This window comes from Agelaius phoeniceus, chromosome 1, assembly GCF_051311805.1.
Source record: "Agelaius phoeniceus isolate bAgePho1 chromosome 1, bAgePho1.hap1, whole genome shotgun sequence".
NCBI classification, from domain to species: Eukaryota; Metazoa; Chordata; class Aves; order Passeriformes; family Icteridae; genus Agelaius; species Agelaius phoeniceus.
Genome location: NC_135265.1, coordinates 5,527,298 through 5,547,229, shown reverse-complemented (window position 1 = coordinate 5,547,229; position 19,932 = coordinate 5,527,298). Strand labels below are relative to the sequence as shown.

Here is a 19,932-nt window from a genome sequence, read left to right as displayed (position 1 = left end):
ATTTAAAAAAATAAAATTTAAAAAAATAGTTAGGTCTTTAGGAAAACTCTTAAACTTAAGAATTTTATACATTTATTTCTGCAGCACAAACAGAGATATTGAGAGATTTTACTACAGCTCTCAGAGCACAGGTCTATGATGTGCCATAAGTGACAGCCACTTCCAATTCCCTTTCAGGTGCAGGTAATGCTGGCTCCCTCTGCTCCCAAAATCTCATCCTTGAATTGTCATATCACCTGCAAATCTAATGAATGTATTTTCTATTTCAAGTACTTACGAGCTTCTTGTGGCAGCGATCAGGCTGTGAACGAAAAATTTGCTCCTCATTTTCCTGGTCATCTGAAATTAAGTTTTGTCTTGAAGTAGGTGTTTCTTTATTACTCTCTTTTCCTTCTGAATTTTTCAAGTCAGCAACTGGAATTTCAGATGCAGCATGCAAGGCCTTACTGCTTTCTTCCACAGCCAACATCTGTAACAGGAAAAGCAGAACATCTGTCTGTTAATTCAAGGCAAATTCCAATGCATGGACTAAGATCATATACATGTAATTATTATGATATCTGAATTATTTGCACTGACAATTCCTAGGTTTCAAATGTTAAACTGTCACCAAAAGACAGGAGTACAAAATGCTATTCACAATTCTGAAAGACAAAGCAGGGTTACCTGTGAGCTACTCTAATTAAAGTCTGCCCTTGTCACTTTAAATATTGTATTTTGTATCTGATTTACAAAGTATGAGGGCTTATCCTTTCACTCTCCTTTTTTGCTTTGAAAAGGACCTTGAGTCCAAGACAGCAGAAGACTAAGGGCTCAAACTAAATCCTAAAATGTTAAATTTTCCTAAATCCTAATCCTGTTGAAAGAAAAATAGAAAGAAGAAAAAAGGAAAACAGAAGGAAAAAAAGCCTGTCAAGGTGGAATGTCAGGCACAGAAACATTACAGAGCTGTCAACAACTGTAGAGGAGGAACTTGGTAAAATGGTGATGCCTAACACTTAAATGATGAAATTTGATAGTTGCTAGAGAATATTTGTTTGTCCTCTTACAAGTCTGACCTTTCTGACTGTGAGCAGTAAACCAGGGAAATCTTTCATTTAAGGTAGGAGATAAAATGTATCTACTCATGCTTCCTTCCTGCAGTAATATCAGGAAGGGATAACCAGAGAAAGGAATTGTTGGGCACAGTAATAATGGTACTGTACAAGAACAGGGCAAACTATGGAGTGCAGCATTCAAGCAATATCATAAAAATTACTTTCTTGCCAGAAAGACATTCCTGTACAATGTCAGGTCTGCAAATCCTAAAACTTAGTATATTTTAAGTTGGATTTATGATGGGTTTTTGTATCACAGGAACGTTTATGTATTTAAACATATATATACATGCATATATGCATTTGGAAAGACATAAAGAGAAATGCAGTGTCAGAAAGTATTTTAAGAAGCCCATGTTCAATTCAAAACATTATTTCCCTAATTCACAAACAGAAGAAAACAGAAGGAACTACAGATCATATATGATCATTTACAAACCTGTTCCTTCTCTATAATTTGTCTGGCATCCTGAAGCAGCTTTTCTTTTGCCTCTGTTTCAGCACGAGTAGCTCTGTTTTCCTCTTCATATGCCATAGTTACCACAGCCAAGATCAGATTGAAGAGATAAAATGAGCAGAAGAAGATGACTGCCATAAAAAAAAAGATGCAGGACACTCCAGAGGTACGGATGGTCTGTGAGGAAAAGGTAAAGGTGGTAATAAATTCCAAATAAACTAATATTTACAAAGCAATTTCAAAATAACTATAAAGAATTTATTTTTCTATGCATTACAAAAGGTTAATGCACCACAGTGTTTTCAATGAACAACAGTAGGATCTGCTTCTGGTCTAAGTCGTACATGAAAATGTCGCATACTGGAGAAAAGAATTAACAAATCTCATTCTTAAAATAAATCAAATATCTTCCAGAAAATCAGGCTAATGACCATCAGAGTTTAAGCTATGCGAAGACAACTTCATCTGTAAAGACATAGGTGACTGTGGAAGAAATTAATAAAATTCAGTAATAAAGATGAAACCTAGGATTTTTTATATAATCATGACAGATGTTTTAATTACAGAATCAGAGGCAACATTTAGACTGATTATCTTATTCTTTTTTTAATGGTAGCAGAGGAGATGATTCAAAATTAAGCTCTGAAACATTAAAAACTAAAAGTAACATGACCTGCAAATGGCAAAAGACATTGCATCCATTTAAAAAGTCCCAGTTAATAAAGGCTGATGGAAAAAAGAGCTAAAATGGATCAATATGAAAGGTACAGAACAAGGCAGAGAATATTGCTCCTGTCTGGAAAAGGCACTGTATAGATGTAGGGGATCCAGGAAGTTCTCTACAGGTATTTTTACATCATTTTTTTAAAAAACACAGAATTGAAAAGTTACATTCAACTCTCAGAATTAAAATATAAAGTCCCCAATTTTTTTAGTACCATGTTGTCAAAAATGAAAGTGTGTACTTTGAGCCAAAAGGTTTGGTGAGGAGTCATCACTTAAAAGGAAGACAAACAGAGAATGTGACAAATCCTCACATTCCCTGCAGTAGCAGGGAGCTCCCTGGCTGGATCTGCTCCATATCTCACTCCTTGGGTAGTTACATACAAATATTTAACTCTTATTTAGCTCTTAACCACCTGAGCGTGTTCTCCAACAAAACTATGACCATTCACAGCAGGGTTGCTCCCACCCAAGATCACTTGCAGAAGGTGCTACAGCTCAGTCACTTGATTCTACTTACATTGATTTTAGGAGAAAATTGGTGTCAGTAATGTTAAAACCAATACAGACTTTTCTAGTGGACATAAAGCTCTGAATTGCACATCCAAAGTCATTCCAGCAGGTAAAAGAAGCACCCACTTGTCTGTAGAGACGCTCCCAGTAGTCCTGGGTCATCAGCCGGAACACAGAGAGGAAAGCCCAGCCAAAGTGGTCAAAACTTGTATAACCAAAGTCAGGATTTTTCCCAATCCTCTCACAGGTGTAGTTCTCTGGACACCCACTTCTAACCACAAAAGAAATGTTAAACAATACTTATGTGGAGATTCAATTGAATTTGAAAGAATCCAATACATGGCAACAAGTAAAGATTTGTTCAGTTTGTCTGAAAAGAGGTTTCATTACTCCCCAAAATATTCCTGCCAGAAGGGCTGATTCATATCTGACCATCCCAGAAAACCATTTGTCTAGTAAAGAAAACTAGACAGAAACCTTAGTTTGGGACTAGACAAAAACTCTCATTGATGTAGGATATGTCCTAACAAATACAGAGAGTGGGGGGAAATGGAAATACCTTTATTTTTAAATAATTCACCAAGGTGAAGAGAGCAGAATTTATTAATATCTAAAAAGTCTTTAGTGATCTGTTCCCCTTCTCATTTTTATCATTCTACCTTATCATTATACTCCTAGCAGTTAGCAACAAAGTACATAAAAAATTGGCTGCATTCTTGTTCTTCATTCCTTTTCTGGTGTGAAATATGTGGTTTTTAATTTAATTGATCCATTTCTTCCTCCTGAAAAATCATCACCATTCCTTTAGACCAAAAAAAACCCATAGTTCTGAAGGAAAAAATGAAGAAAGTACTAAAACTGCTTTGTTCACTTACTTGAAATCTTCACTGTACTCACACAGCAATATTTCAGAAGTGTCTTTCAATCTGAAGCATTGCTCTAATAAAAAAAAAACAAACCAAACACTCAAAGAATCATAAAATTAAAAGTTTTCAGTTGCTACAGCTTTCTGACAGTAAACCAAACATTACTACACTTTATAAACACTCTGATGGATCAAACCTCTTTGAAAGATCCTTTCCCAACAGGACTGAGTCTCAGCAGATCTGTCTCTGGCAATTTAAAATAAATAGTAACAATTTGCTGCACAACTAACAATGTAAGATTCTATTTGATCTTGGGTAAAAATAAGAATCTCTATGAAAAGTAGACAAAATCCATTAATTACAGAGTAATTGGAAAAAATCATTCTCTGTGCAGTAACACTAAAATTAATATCCCTGTGCAATGCACAGATAAGGAAGAAAATGCTTATAGAAAACTCAGTCCCTCTATCCCACAGAGTGCTGATCTTTCTCCAAATCCAAGATTCACTAATCTCATATTCAGTTGTCCTAGAGACTTCATACTACTACTTGTGCATATGGAAGGACAAACCTTCTTGGCAGAAATACATTCAACTATACATTAACATGTCTGTGAAAAATCAATACAAACCTTCTTGGCAGAAATACATTCAACTATACATTAATGTGTCTGTGAAAAATCAATACATACATAGGAAGATACACAGATTATGTAAAGGGAGAAAAGAAAAACATTTACCTTCATCATTTGGTACATATATCTTGGGATCCTTACATAATGAGTCATCGTACAGAGTTTTATTGAGGATACATTTGGATTTTAAATTGCCCATGAAGAGCTGAAGGCCTATTAGTGCAAATATACTCAAGCAAAATACAGTCAGGATCAGCACATCCAAGAGCTTCTTAACAGACTCAACAAGTGAATTTACAATGACTTTCAGACCTAGGAAGATAAGATCCAATAACATAGTAAGTGAGAAAAAGATTGTAGTGATATTCCTATATGACAAGTCATGACAGCTGCAGGTTTGTTAAAGACAAAGTATTGATATGTGGCTTTTTGCACTAAAATTAAACACCTTCAATGCTTCATTAATGCTATAATTTCATAAAAAATCAAAATATATTTGCAATTACATGGAAATGATAAAGTTAATATTATGACCATGAGATATATTGTAATTTATAGATTTTCAAGCCAATTTTTGCAGTTGGACTCTGAAATCATTCTTTGGTACCCTAATTAAGGACACAACTTACAAAAAATATTGAACTCTGGATGGCATATGCAACACACTGTTGAAAGTATTACACACAATCTAGACAGTGGCTGTGGTCAGTAAGGAAACAAATGAAAGTCTCTCAAATTGTGAAATCAGCATTCTGGGAAATAAACCAGACAAGGATTAGCTAATGAGGTAGAACATGAAACCAGAAATATGGTGGTTTAGATATATTATGTTAAGAAAATATATTACATACAGTGGGCTGCTCCAAGAAGACAAATTAAAGAAACAAAGGCACTGGGCTAAATAAAAATGTACATCAGTAATGGGATAAAAAAAAAAAATAAAATAATAATGCAGAATATAAATTTGCCTTTGTCAAAACCATTTGAAGGAAAGATGATTTAAAAAATTATGTTAGGGTGCTGCTGAGGGTGCAAAACTGTCACACCTTGGGGTCACAAAAAGTGACCAGAGAACTGGAAGACAAGAACAAGAGTGGAATTAGAATTTGCATTCTGGTGAAGCAGAGAGAAAATCAGTAAGGTGTATTGTTCCTTACCTGGTATTACTGAAATTGCTTTCAAAGTCCTCAGTACTCTGAAAGTTCGAAGAATTGAAACATTGCCAACACTATGAAACGCAGCCAGGTACCTGCAAAATTAACCCATACTCAACTGAATGACAAAGATGGAGCTTTTCAAAGCATTTCCTTATGGAGCAGGCAGTAATGAATTCACTGCATAAAATATATCCTAAAATACATGCCTAAAATTAGGAATCTAAGTCAATTTCTAGGCATGGATATAAAGCAATGGGGCTTTGGAGCAGTGCCTCTGAAAAAAAATACAGTAAGTTCCTACTTTGGGTGGATGTGGATGCTTTAACTTTGAAAGAGTTTATCCAGCAAAATTTCAAATAAATATAAAACTGCCAATGTCATAACCACACTCTTACACTGAGACTTCTCTCATGAAAATACATGTTGCTGCTATCTCAAAACAAAATACACACTTCAGGAGAAGGAAGTTGAGCAACAGTGGATTTATAATGTGTTTATTCTGTACCACAGGGGCTCTCTAACCTTTAACAGTCACTGAGAACTTGAGTATTGCAACTTGTTTCAATTTTAACATTTCAACAATTAGAAAATTTCATCAAATCAGTATTTTAAAGCATTGCATAGTCCATACAGCACTTTAACAGGTTACCCTAAATTTTCTAAGACTTCTTTATGTCAGATAGGACATGAATTGTGACTCATCTCATGACAAGCTCATAACTGGTAACAGAATTCCTTAAAATATTACGTTTCTATAAAAAAATCCGAGACAACAATGGTTGAAAAGGCAACCTCCCCCTCAAAGCATGACTTTGTCAGCAGCAGATCAGAGCACATTGGCTTTGCCTATGAGTCTGTAAGACTGAATAATTATTAAGTACCCTAAGCAATAATGACACTTGAGTTAGCAGTTGAGCTAATTTCTAAATAGTTTTTATTGTTGTACTATAAGACATGGAAAAAAACAGGTGGAGGTACTATATTGTAAAGTTGAACATTAATTAATTAGGGATGCAGGTAGGGGAAAAGGACCATAATTTAATTTTTCATGCAACTGTTGGGCTGTCTTGTGATATTTGTAACTCTCAGTAACTATCTAGTGATAGATGCTGACAATCAACAGTATTCAAGTTCCTTAGCAGTTCATTTTTACCTATAAGATTAATTGTTCATATACATATTGATGTGTGTGATGACACCAGGGTACATATCATCTATTACTTACAAATGAGGAAAAACCTACCTGTAGTGCTACAAACTACTCCCTTCTTTTTTATTCTGCCACCTGACAACTTCATTTGGTGCCTTTAGCTCTCATTGTAGGAAGAAAAATATTATTTTTTCTCTTTTTGTCTCTGTGCTGTACACTTCAAGTGTGTTCCTGCTCTGCGATTGTCTCTTCATGCCAGTTTTTCTCTATGTAGTTTTTTGGTATGTGGAATTGCAGATATACATATTCACTGCAGCTTTTTTAATTCTGACATCTTTTGACATGTGAGGAACAAAACTACACAAGGTCCTGAATTAAAACACAGGCTACACAGAGAAATAATGTGTGTTCTGCTTCTTTACTTCTTACCCCCAATGTCTTCATTTTCTACCTCCTTCTCTGACCATGACTGCATGCTGGAGTGGTGCTTTTACAAAACTGTCTGTTTAAACCCCAACATCATCTTCCCAACAAGTGGAGGCTATTCCAGAGCCCATTAATTTGCATGTAAAGCAATATGTGTTGTTCCTTGAGCATCATTTGACACTGGGATTTCATCAGTTATTTACCACCGAGTCATTCAACACCTTGTGACCCATTTTGGACCCTTCTCAAATGAGTTTCATCTGATTCAGAGTACAGCTAAGACAACATAAAGGGGCTGGCTTGGTTTGAGCTGTTTATGCAATTACCCCCTGACAAAATTAAAATAAAGACTAAATTGAGAACAATCACACAGTTCTAAGATGAGCTTTTAATTTAGGTCTTACTTTAAAGTCTGTTTTTCTCATTGCAGGCATGCAAAATGTTATTCAAGCACAGTTTAGCAGAGAGGAGGCCAACAACTGTAAGGAATTTTAGCAACACCAAATGTTATTTTCTCTTATTTGTCCCCTGAGTGTAAAAGAAAAACTGAGTTTTACTTACATTACAATAATAATAGAAAAGTCCAAGCAGTTCCATGGATCTCTTAGAAAAGTAAATTCATTCCAAACAAATCCTCTTGCTACTACTTTAATCAATATTTCAGTAGAATAGACAGCAGTGAAAACATGTCTGAGGAGGAAAGTGTATATTAAAGTTACACAAATAAAAATATCAATGAGACTGATACACACATTCAGGCACATTTCTATGTTTTCTCTGATTTAGTCCCTGCATGGAGATAAAAGTAGAAAATGTGAAGCAAAATAGGACAGGTTGCATTACTTTCAGAAGAATCATGGGAACAAGATGTCTTCCTGAATTTTAGTAATTTTTCCATATAAATCTACAAACACAAATATTCACATAAGCATATGATGCTATTTCTGGATGAAATGATAGCTCACATTTCCTTAGGAAACATTTTCAAGATTGTGTTTAAGTTCTAAAGCAGACTGGGAAAGTTCAAAGCCTCTGGCAGAACAAAAACAATAAAGATTTATTTCAGCCCGTAAAGTTTGCACATTTTATATATTTATTCTGACAAATACACTACAACTGAAAGAAATCCTACAGAAAATTAAGTTCTTACCATGCTTACTCCAAAATAAAAGGAATTAAAAATTACAGAACTTCTGAGGCTCCAGGCACATTTTCCAGATTTAATTCTGGAATATGAACTCAAGTTACACTGGATACAGTGCTCAAGTACCAAAGGAAGCAAGACATTACAAATAAGTGGCTTCCTAGTGGGAACAACAGACTTAGGAGTGTCACCAGGAAACAGAGGAAAGAACAGAATAAATATTTATTCCTTTATACCTTTTGCATGAGGCAACTACAACAGGCATTCAGGTTATTGCTCTAGAATGAGAGATACTAAGTTAAAATCCTGCTGCACAGTCTCTCAGAAAGATTTAATCCTCAAAAGGAAAAATGGGCCAGCCTCCTATGTTACACCAGATGGCAAAATTAGGCCAGACAGAAAAAAGGGCATATGGTGAGAACCTCTAAGAAAAGGCACTGAATCTCCACAAAAGACTGGGTGATACTACAATCCTCAGCCTTCCTCAGGGGTCTATCCAAGAATTTTCAAGCCCCAGAATTAGACCACCACATTATTTAAATTTTCAGTCCTACATGTTAGTATCCTTGGAAAAATAGTGAGCACATGGCCATTGAGGTACTTACTCAGTCCAGTAGGCTTCTACAAGAAGGTGAGGGATAGTCATAGCCATACAATTGAGTAACACAGTAAATGTAATAATGCCAAGAAAAACTGTGAATAGTAAGTCAAGGGAAAAACCTCTATATTATACAAAATGAGGTTCATGCAAGTTGCTGATTTCCACACACAAACACCACACAAGCATTCAAAAGATAACTTTTCATTTGAATATATTCAGAACTTATCATGTGTTTTCCAAAGAAAATTATAACAGAATCACAAATTATCCTGAGTTGGAAGGGACCCACAAGGATTACCAAAATCCAATTCCTATTCTTGCTAAGGACCATCCCAAGAACCTCCCACCAAGATCAAATCTTCTCAGCTGGGTAAAATTCATGTTTTAAATTTAAAAATGAATTATCTGCACATGAAGACGGTTTTGGAAGTTAGGACACTAGTGGGACATAACATGTTTGACATGTTCAGGTATGTTCACCTAAAAAGACCAATTTCCACTCATTAATAATTCCAAATAAAAGCAGAAGAAGCAGAAACAGAGGGACAGAATGACAGAAAATGGCACAGAATATTTTAATATTCAAATCATGGAAACCAATGAAAGGATATGAATGGATCAGAATTTTAATTGCCTTTTTTCTGACTGGATTAAAAGGACCAAATATAAACAAGGCAGGTGTGGCAGTAAACCGGAAAATAGTCCTCCTTTTATTTAACACCATAAAAGTCTATTAAAAAAAAAAAAGATTCATAGTACATGAAACATTTGAATGAATTAAAAATTTCTGCAAAAATTACATGTTCAGTTTTTCAAGTCTGCATCTTGAGCTATATCTAACTGCAGTTAGGAGCACAGCTTTCCTTTATTCTAACTTGGAGCTGTGACCTGATTATTCACATTTTGAAGGAAAGCAACTCTATTGAAGTTCATTATTGCCTGAGAGGAAGAAGCAATAATGGGAATGAATATGAAAAGCAAGTAATCACATTCATTTGGTCAAAGTAATTAAATTACTACTCTGGGACTGTAACAATGGCCTTAATACCTTACTCTTGGACAGTGTTACAGGCTACAAGAGATTATTTACAAGATGCAGATTGTGCAGTACTGTCAAAATCCTGGACAGTCAAAGCAAATTTTTAATTTTGAAATATCTCTATATTGTCACATAACACTATAATTCCTTCTAAGCTACCTTAAGGTCCATGCAGCTCAGCACATTCCATATAGTAAAAATGAAATCTCTTGAATGAAAAACACAGTTTCCTAACTTTAATATAAATTTCTTCAACTCAGTCAACCTTAGTTCTTCTTCATCAATAGTATCACTTTGATTACTTTAAGAAAAAGGTATCTGGAAGATCAAAGTCTAAAGCATGTTCTCTGATAAAATTATTACACTCCAATACCTTGTTGGCATGCATTAAAACAGCAACTAGGACTGGATGGAACCTTCTGCTCTTCATATCAAGTCTTCTTTGACAGTAGTAATAATTTAAGTATTTAATTTAGAAGGGATTCCTAGACTATCTGCTTTATACACTGCTATAGTCAGCATCACCAACCACTTTGGAATAGCATGGAGTATGTGCAATATAAAGATGGAACAATAAACAAAACTCGTGAGACATAAAGTTACAGAAAATTAATTTAAGACAATGAAAGTACATAGGTTTGCTACACAGAGTAATGGAAACATCTCAAATGTGCCTCCCTTAATTTGTATAGTATTTGTAATTCAGTGAGAGCATCTGCAATTCCAGCGTGACCGACTGTTGGGCAGGCACTGTTGACACAACAGGGAGCTCAAGCCCACAGGCATCAGAGAAACTGCTCTGGAAAACAAAGCATCACTAATCCCAGAATATATTTACTATTAAAGTGCACCATTAACATATCATGTTTTCATAATTAACTTTGATTCTTGACTGGAATTTAAAATACCACTTCATTCCATGATGCAGAACATATCTTAGAACTCCCCCCCAAAAGCTGTCAGTAATGTTCAAAGCTCTGTCTACAGAGCAATCAAACCCCAGCACCTCCTGAACAGAGCTTTTACTATCCCTTAAGAGCTCAGTGGGCAAAAATTTAAAAAAAAAAGCTTTGGGAAGTTTTAACCTTGTGATCACTGTAGTATGGATCAAAATCCTCCAAGGGTTCCCCAACCAGCTCTGCAGGAATGTCCCCATACAGGGATGGCAACGTTTTGCAGATTTTCAGGTCAAGCTGAGGAGTAAGTTTATCTTCTTCAACTCCTTGTTCCTTAGTCTCCTTAGTCTTCTCTTTAACTTTGACTTGCTCCTTTTTTTTGTTGGCAATCCTTTCCTCGATTGCTGCCAAGGACTCGGGGGTGAATCGTCGAAACCTGTTAGCTTCTGACGGCCAAAACAAGGGATCCATTTTTCCTTCTGACTGTTTGTTTCCAGTACTAGAGGTAACTTAAGAAAGAAACTCTTGACAATTACAGAATACCAGAAATAACACACTGCTTTAATATCTATTAGATAAATTATTTTTTACTTGTCTGAAACTCCGTGTCAAAATAGAATAAAATAGAGTAGAATATGAATAGACTATTTAAATTGAAAAGAATCTACAATGACCATCCAGCCCAACTGCCTGACCAGTTCAGGGCTGACCATTGAAAGATCTTGGGCACTGCCCAAGTGCCTCTTAAACACTGACAAGCCTGGGGCATCAACCATCTGGATGGTTGATGCCCCAGGCTTGTCAGTGTTTAAGAAGGAGCTGACAGGAAGCCTGTTCCAGTGTTTGACCACCCTTTGATGCCCCAGGCTTGTCAGTGTTTAAGAAGGCGCTGACAGGAAGCCTGTTCCAGTGTTTGACCACCCTTTTGACAAAGAAATGTTTCCCCATGTCCTATGTAAACCCCCTGCAGTGTGGCTTTGGACCATTCCCACATGTCCTATCACTGGATCCCAGGGAGAAGAGCTCAGCACTTCATTCTCCACTTCCCCTTCTCAGGAAGCTGTAGATGAAGTCACTGACAGCCATGAGGTCACCCCTCAGCCTCCTTTTCCCAAAAGCAGACAAGCCCAAAGCCCTCACCAGCTCCTTGCAGGGCATTCCTTCCAGCCCTTCCACCAGCTTTGGTGCCCTCCTCTGGACACACTCAGGGACCTTCTCATCCTTCTTAAATTGCAGGGCCCAGAACTTCCCACAGTGCTCCAGATAAGGCCACACCAACACTGGACACACTCAAGGACCTTCTCATCCTTCCTAAATTGCAGGGCCCAGAAGTGCCCACAGTGCTCCAGATGAGGCCACACCAACACTGGACACACTCAAGGACCTTCTCATCCTTCCTAAATTGCAGGGCCCAGAAGTGCCCACAGTGCTCCAGATGAGGCCACACCAACAATGGACACAGCAGGACAATCACCTCTTCTGAGCAGCTGGTCCTGATGTGAGGCACCCATGATGAAAGGCAAATCAGGATATATATGAGGCACCCAAGATATAAGGCAAAACCAACTAGAATATGGATTCAGAAGAATGAGTAATGAAAACCAGACCAAATAAAATCAACTACTTCATCTGGATCCACCACGTATGATTCAGGTTACAGAAGAGATACTTTTTTTCCTTTGCTTTTCCAGCTTGGATCACACCTCTATCACAACTCTGACAATCATCTAATTGTTTCTCACTGTAAATTAAAGTATCAGCAGCCTTGCACCTCAGCTACTGCTCCTCTGTACTTCCTGAAAACAGAATTTAGTTCCACATGTCCCATCTTTAAGGCTCATCAGATCCATCCCTTCCACAGCAAGGCCAACACCAAAATCAGCTCAAGGTTTTGTCCAGTTGCATTTTCAATTACTCTGCTTGAGGTTTAAACCCCTGACAAAGGGGAAGGGTGGCAGTGAGAAGCACTGAGGTGACAAGGCAAATACTGTAAGTATTCAGTTACTAATGCCCAAATTTACCACAGAACTGTAGATGACAGCAATTTACATCACACCAGTTCTCATCCACAGAAGATGAAGAAAATTTTGACCCATTACAGAATGATTTGTCCTTTGTGACTCTCGTCAAAACCAATTACTTCCATTTAATAAACAATTTTGGTCACTGCCAAGTCTTTAAAACACTCTGCATTTTTGATTGCTGAGGTCCAGCTGTGCTGCTACTGCTTGTGAGCTCACATGTGGACCATGTTAGAGAATCAATATTCTCTTGCAATTACAGCTCTCATCTTTAGATGCAGATATATTTATTTTAAAAGAATATGCAAGCAAAAATGATTGTGTAATGATTTTGTTGGGGTTTATGGGACTTGGGAGGGTTTTTTTTCCTCCTCTGGGACCTTCCAAGCATGTTCAGATCTGATCAAGAACCGCAGTCAGAGATCAGAATTCACCATGGTAACAAAATGGAAGTACATAACCAAAGAACTGTTACTTTGCCAAACCACACAGACCCATTTCCAATTGAAAGCTCAAAAGATAAATTGAAAATCAAGATGTTCTTTTTTTTATTATTTGCAATAACTCTAAGAAGATCAATTTTATCTTCAAAGTAGTTTTAAGGACAATAGAGAAACTCGGCTTTTAGGGAACTACGTCAGCTGAAATAAATTAAGCAAAGAAAATGGTTTTAGCAAATGCAAATATCAGTTTTGTACTAAGGATTTCAGAGCTTAATTTAAAAAAAAAAAATTAAAAAAAAGAGACAGAAGTATTGATCAAGAGCAAAAAGATGCAACACATTCCCTTCAGTAACTGTGACCAGAAGTCATAATTGGATAAACTTCCATGGACATTCATGAGAGGATTTCTTCAGCAGACCTGTACCAGAAATGCACTGTGCTCACATGGAACAACAGAGTTCCTGGCCTTTGATCAACTGCCAAGTATTTATAGATTGTGACTTGGGTTAGGAAAAAGGAAGGTAAGAAGATGTACTGAAAAATCCTTCTAATACAAAGGACTAAAATTATATTAAAAAGACAGAGTGACAACTTGGAATTCCTGAGGCTCAGCTAAACTCAGCCACCTACCATATTCTGCTGAATCAATTGAATTTTTAAGGCAAGACTCTGAGGTAAAGTATTACTCTGAGAAATAATTTCAATTTTTGTGTGGGACACAAAAGCTTCCCTAGTAACTGATTCTAGGAGGGAAGATACAGAACAAGTTTTCTTAGTAGTAGCATAAGCACCAGCTTTATTCTAGAAACTGAGAGAAGAAACTTGGGTGTGTGACTACAAGCTAGTGCAAAGAAATTGTAGGTCAATATGCACTCTGTCAATATGTTGCTGAGGCACATGCAAGACTACTGATCTGTTAATTTCCAGTATAGCAAATGAAAGAAGATTGCATTTAAATTAAATAAAGAGTTGGAAATCCTACAACAGGTTTTGATATCTCTGGTCCTGTAGCAGAGACCAGTCCATCAATAACAGATACAAATGCACTGGTACCTTCAGTTACTAAAGGACCACTTTCTACAGGATCAGGGATGCATTAAGACATTTTCATTTTTAATTAAAGTGGAAATGACTTGGTTTTCTCATCTTGAGAGGAATTGCATTCAATGTGCAAAGTTAGGCATTGTTTGAGGTTAATCTAGTTGGTTTAAGGATGCTGTGAAAATGACACAGAATATTTTTATGTCAAAACCCAAGGGATTCCAGATATACTGATGAAATTTACTGAACAAATGACCTGCAAGGTACTAGAAAGGGATGAACAAATAGTCATTAAGTGAAACAGACACTGGGCAATACTAAAGTACAATTTGCTACTAAAATTTCTTAAGATAAAGAGTTTTTCTAGAATAGCAAAGCAATGCCATAAAATGAGTCTATTAATACAGTGTTTTAGAGACATGAATTACAAAATGCTTGCTGGGGTACTGACTAATCAGTAGAGATGATAACTAACAAATTTAGACTTTTGGATTGAAAAGCAAAATACAAATTCAAGCCTTATATACAACTCCTTGATTTGGCTCCATTTGTATGAATTTCAGAACTCTTTTCAGCTCCCTAAAAGCACAGAGTTCCTTTTAAATGCAGCCACCAAACTATTGACCATAAGATATCAACAATCCCCAAAAGTAGAATTGAAACTGATAAAACTGCTCAGTAAAATACTATAAAAGTCTGTAAGAGGCATTTATGAGATGTTTCTCAAAATAGGAAAATTAGTAGGAATGTAAATATAAAAATGTCCCTATTAGTGTTTCAATCTAGTTTTAGCATAGATTATAACCAATTCTGAGTGTCAAATTATTCAAATCAAATCCCTTGTCAAGGGCCACCAATTGAATATTTCCTGTGAGCACCTGGATCTTGTAAAAAAATAAAGAGTAAACCAACTGTAGTTTGGTTTTAGTGTGCCTTCAATATAGTCTTTCACACAGGAATAAAGAATAAAGATGTGTTCACCTCTTCACCTGAAATAAGAAAAAAAAAAAGAGAAAGCAGCTCACAGCAATACCTTATGAAAAAGGACAGGAATTCCCTGTTTTCTATTCTGTACCTTGCCAAAAGCTTCTGCTATCATCTACTCAGTTTCAATAAGCAGAAAAAAAATTCTGTTTCTGATCACGATTTTCTTCTATTTAACTGCCAGTGATGGTGAAGAGATCTAACAGATTTTAGTCCTTAGTAAAATCCAACTTGGACATTTAGAAGACAACTGCTGTTTCTAAAATACAAGGCCATTTCTTCCACCCAGCACTTTGTCCCCCATTCTCCACTTCTCACTCATCATCCCATCTCAAGGAAAAGTTTATGTTTGGATGGGTTGGATAAATATCTACCAATGCAGTTTTTGGGGGATCTTTTTCCTACCAGTGCAGTTTTCAGCGGGTTTTTTTTTTTTTATTTTCTGGGGGGTTGTTTGGGGGTTTTTTTGGTGTTGTTTGGTTTGATTTTTTAACATGTGTAATAGACAAAGTTATTCACAATATCAATATAATATAATATAATATAATATAATATAATATAATATAATATAATATACTCACTCATTACTTCCAAATTCTGAAATCTATGCAATGGGCTAGACTGTGCATTACTTAAACATCCTGAAAAAAAAATCACTCACCAGTATTTTTGTGAGAAAAACATTCCAGACTTGAGTAGGTAAAGAAATTTTAGCATGTCAAGTTCAGTGTAAATAAGATTTGATAATAATAAAGCAAATTTCAGGAATACTCTGCATGAGGTGATATAACAACACAGAGCAGTCAGTAATTAATATGATAATAATTAATATGACACTAATTAATAGTAATTAATATGACAAATATATCAATGTTCAGTAAAATGTTTCACTGAGACATGTTAATTATAGGAAGGGCTACATGTTCACAGCAATGTAGTGGTTTTACATTCATGACAGATTTTCTTACATAGATGCTCCCTGTACCTAAAATAAAACCACATCTAATACTTGGAAACATGTCTGCACATATTTTATTTATATACAGACACACACATGTATACATATATCCCCAAATATTTTGATCAACCAGACATAGAATTAAATTAAGATAATCAGCAATTGAGATTTCTCTAGTACACAAATACTTAGCAAGAACAAAATACTTACAATATCCCCTTCAAACTAGACAAGCCTTCACACAGATTTCTGAAGGTAATGTTGGCTGGCTGTTATCTCCAAGGAGACACAAAGTCTTGGTTTTTCTCACCTTCACCTTTCCATTCCCAACAACATCATTTCTCCTGAGCCAGCTCCCATGCAGAAAGTTTTCTTTGTAGCGGGATGCCTGTGGGAGGGATGGAGGGAGGAGCTTGGTTGCATTTCTGAAAACAGTAAATGAAATTTTGTGCTCTCACTGACAACACTGTAAGAAAGGGAAAAGCGTTTGGGTGATACTTTTGAAGAATAATCACTTAAATATTAATTAATTATTTTCTTTCTGCTGAAATCATAGTTACATTTATTAAAAGCAAAGATGGATTTTTGTTCAGTTGGAAATATATGTGTAAAATGGCAAGAAAGCAAAAGGTTTCCTATCTCACGTTTCATTCTAAGCTTTTAACCATGCAGTCATGCATTAAATATTGGCACAAAACTTGTCTTTCATTAAAACCTTTTGTTTAGAAATTAGAGTATGTATTACTATTTTTTGTTCATTAATTTCCACTTTTTATTATTCGCAGTCTCTGATATATGTTCATTATATCTTGTACAGACAAAATCTGAAATTCAAATATACTATCTGTAATACACAAGACCAGAGCCCAAAATACATTCAATATCATGTCATAACCTCCAATAAAACCTACAAACCTTGTCTGAGCAAAATAAAAATCACAGCATTTATCCTCATATCTGAAATTACTTATTTATTTAAAAGTGATGTATAAAGCCTGCTAGCAACAAGTACTGGACAGTAACACACACCCACATTCATGGTAAGCCCTAATGGTAAGTACAGTTATTTCTCTTAATTACATCAACAGAACCCATTACTGTCTGAAATTTCTTTTCTTCTTTATTAAGTAGAATATAAATCTTTCCTATCATCTTTCCTGATGATTAGAGAGCTACTCTGGGTTTTGCATGAAGAATTCTACTGGAGGAACTACGCTGTCCTTAAAAGCCAGGCAGCACTAATGCATGCAAAGAAACAAACAGTGATTAAACACTTTTCTGGATAAGTACAACTGCAGATAGTTTTAAAAGAAATAAAACTCCAAGTGTTCTGTGGTGCAAGCAGCATTAGGACATTTTAAGTGCCAGTGTAAGTTGTTTTTCTAGAAAGCAAGATTATGTTCTCAAGACAAGTTCAATTAAGAGAGCAAAATTTTCAAGATCACTCAAGCATCACTCTATAAAAGGTACTACATTTACAATGCTGTACCACTAAATGCAATAAAGATCCCTACCTGCATGTATTTATTCTGCTGTATCTTCTCCATCCATCTGGCCCTGTGAAAAATGGGGCACAGGGGATCAACACAGACCTCAGCACAGCAAAAAGGATTCCACTCCTTCTGGACACTGTAATGTTTAAAATCCAAAAAGTGAGAGCTCAGAGAAGAAGATTTTTTATCTGCAGCAGCTTAGGACTTGGAGCTAACCACAAAACACTCAGACAAGTTACTTCTCTTGTGCTACAGTGGAAAATTTCCTTTCTCCCATTAGGAAGACAGTTTCTTACAGTGGGAGAGGGCAGAAAACCAGCCTCAGAGTAACAACACTCTGTTCTTCCCTTTTTCATTCATTATTCCTGTGGAAATAGGAGGAGGAAAATTGAGGAAATAAAAAAGCTGACGTTTAACAACAAAAAGATAATGTTTGTCATATAAGTTACTAAAATTAAATTCATTACAGAAATTACTGTTAATTTATTCACCATGCTCTTGACGTGGATCTGTTTCCTCCATTAACTGCAAAGTACAGCACTTTTCTTGTTCCTTTTTATTGCCAGAGCACAAGACAAATATTTCTTGTTGGTAGCATTAGCACACTACCATTAGCTTAATGACTAAGAGGGTACAGATGTCAAGAGCTGAATAAACCAGATTTTTGCATAATTAAATGTATCTTGTAACTGTGCCATAACTCTAAACATTAGTTGCTACTTTAAATTATGGATCAGAAATGCAGTCATGAAAGATTTCAAGGCATCTGACAGCTCATGCACACTTCATGACCCTCTCATCCTCAGGTTCCATCCAACCACCTCCATCATTTTTCCTGTGTGTTTGAGACTTTCCCTCAATAGCTTGCTGACCATGGGACCCCTGCTGTGGGACACCTGAAATTCAGATCATCAAAAATCTCTTTATCACTACATTATCCTCCAAGATATATCTGTATTATTAAGATACTCTGTCTCAAATTGGCTAAAATCACAAGCTGGACACAAGATCCCAGATGGATAAAAGAGGGAATGGAACAAGAATTTCAAACAAACAAATCATTGCCGTCAGTTGATGTATCTGTAAACCTAATCCTGAAATGTGTGCACTGACCTTTCCAATAGTCTCTTTGTATGATTCATACAAGCACAGAAAGTTTGAGTAAAGAAGTGTTTTACAGAGACAAAATAAATACATTTACCAAAGATTTAATGGAGAAATCAACATTCCTTCACTTGCAAGTTAAAAACATCCAGTAACTGACCATAACAGTTGGAAGGAAAACTAATAAAGCCTGAGAAACATATTTCATATTTTGAAGAAATGGCTCCTGCAAAACAAAATCATACAATCCATAACTAGATCATGTCATCCATTGACAAAGAATGCTATTATATTTGATATAAAGTATCATTTTGAGTGTTTTAATTTAGGTCAAGATTCTCACAGAGGCAAATCACAACTGTTAATTACAGTTTATGGTTATGAGTTTATGGTTATGGTTCACTGTCCATTAGCCAGCACCAACCACAAGTGAGTCTGAGACAAACACAATGATGCCAATGATCTCCATTAGAATCAGCAAATGGAAATCACTCTTCACACAGAAAACCCCTCAAAACACAGAAAATTCAGCTGTGCACATAAAAGCAAAGAGGTGTGAACACAGACACCAAAATAGTCTCCTGAAAGCAAAATCTCAGACTCTGGAGAGCAGGGAATGGAAGTCAAGTCAGAGCGAGCACAGGCAGATTCTGAGTTTTGTTAAAGATAGATCCACCACAGGAATAGAAGTTGTCTTTTTTGGGCATAATGAAAATCATAATCATAGTAAAAAGCTTTTATTAACAAAAATCAGTTGTTATTTTTGTCTCCTTACAAAATGCAAGGAAAAAATATTTCCAAGTAACTTAAGAGGTAAAAATCAGAAAGTTGCATTAAAGAGGAGGAACTATTTAAATGCTGTAAACCTGAACAAGTGATTTTGTGACAGACAGAATTTCTCAACAGAAAATCATAAAGACTTGCAGATGAATGAGAGCTTTAATATTGGATGGCTTTTCAAGTTGAAGTTAAAACTAGTCAATGCAGACCAGTAAAATGGCACCAGTATTTAACAGGATGGATCATTTCCTACCAAAACAGCTTGTGAGCACCTGGGGCCTTCTCAAATACTCAAAATCATTGGTGTCTAATGGTCTTTGTTTTTGCATCCCCACCTTGCTTTATGTAGACAAGGAATTCACAGCTGATTTTCATAGGGCAATAATTCGTTATAACACAGATCTT

General features: G+C 35.9%; 1 protein-coding gene across 1 annotated transcript in view; it reads right to left on the bottom strand.

Moving 5' to 3' along the window:
- The window catches only part of LOC129127965 (sodium channel protein type 5 subunit alpha-like), a 38,428-nt gene extending 21,995 nt beyond the window's left edge, over positions 1-16,433 (bottom strand). The window contains exons 1-11 of the mRNA XM_077190497.1: positions 16,361-16,433; positions 10,893-11,212; positions 9,380-9,498; positions 8,773-8,862; positions 7,585-7,713; positions 5,448-5,539; positions 4,396-4,602; positions 3,666-3,729; positions 2,917-3,061; positions 1,537-1,731; positions 278-469 (exon numbers count right to left, since the gene is read on the bottom strand). Of these exons, the coding sequence (XP_077046612.1) occupies positions 278-469; positions 1,537-1,731; positions 2,917-3,061; positions 3,666-3,729; positions 4,396-4,602; positions 5,448-5,539; positions 7,585-7,713; positions 8,773-8,862; positions 9,380-9,498; positions 10,893-11,174 (1,515 nt within the window). The 5' untranslated portion in view covers positions 11,175-11,212; positions 16,361-16,433. The remainder of the gene's footprint in view (positions 1-277; positions 470-1,536; positions 1,732-2,916; positions 3,062-3,665; positions 3,730-4,395; positions 4,603-5,447; positions 5,540-7,584; positions 7,714-8,772; positions 8,863-9,379; positions 9,499-10,892; positions 11,213-16,360) is intronic.
- Between the last annotated feature and the right edge of the window lie 3,499 nt (positions 16,434-19,932).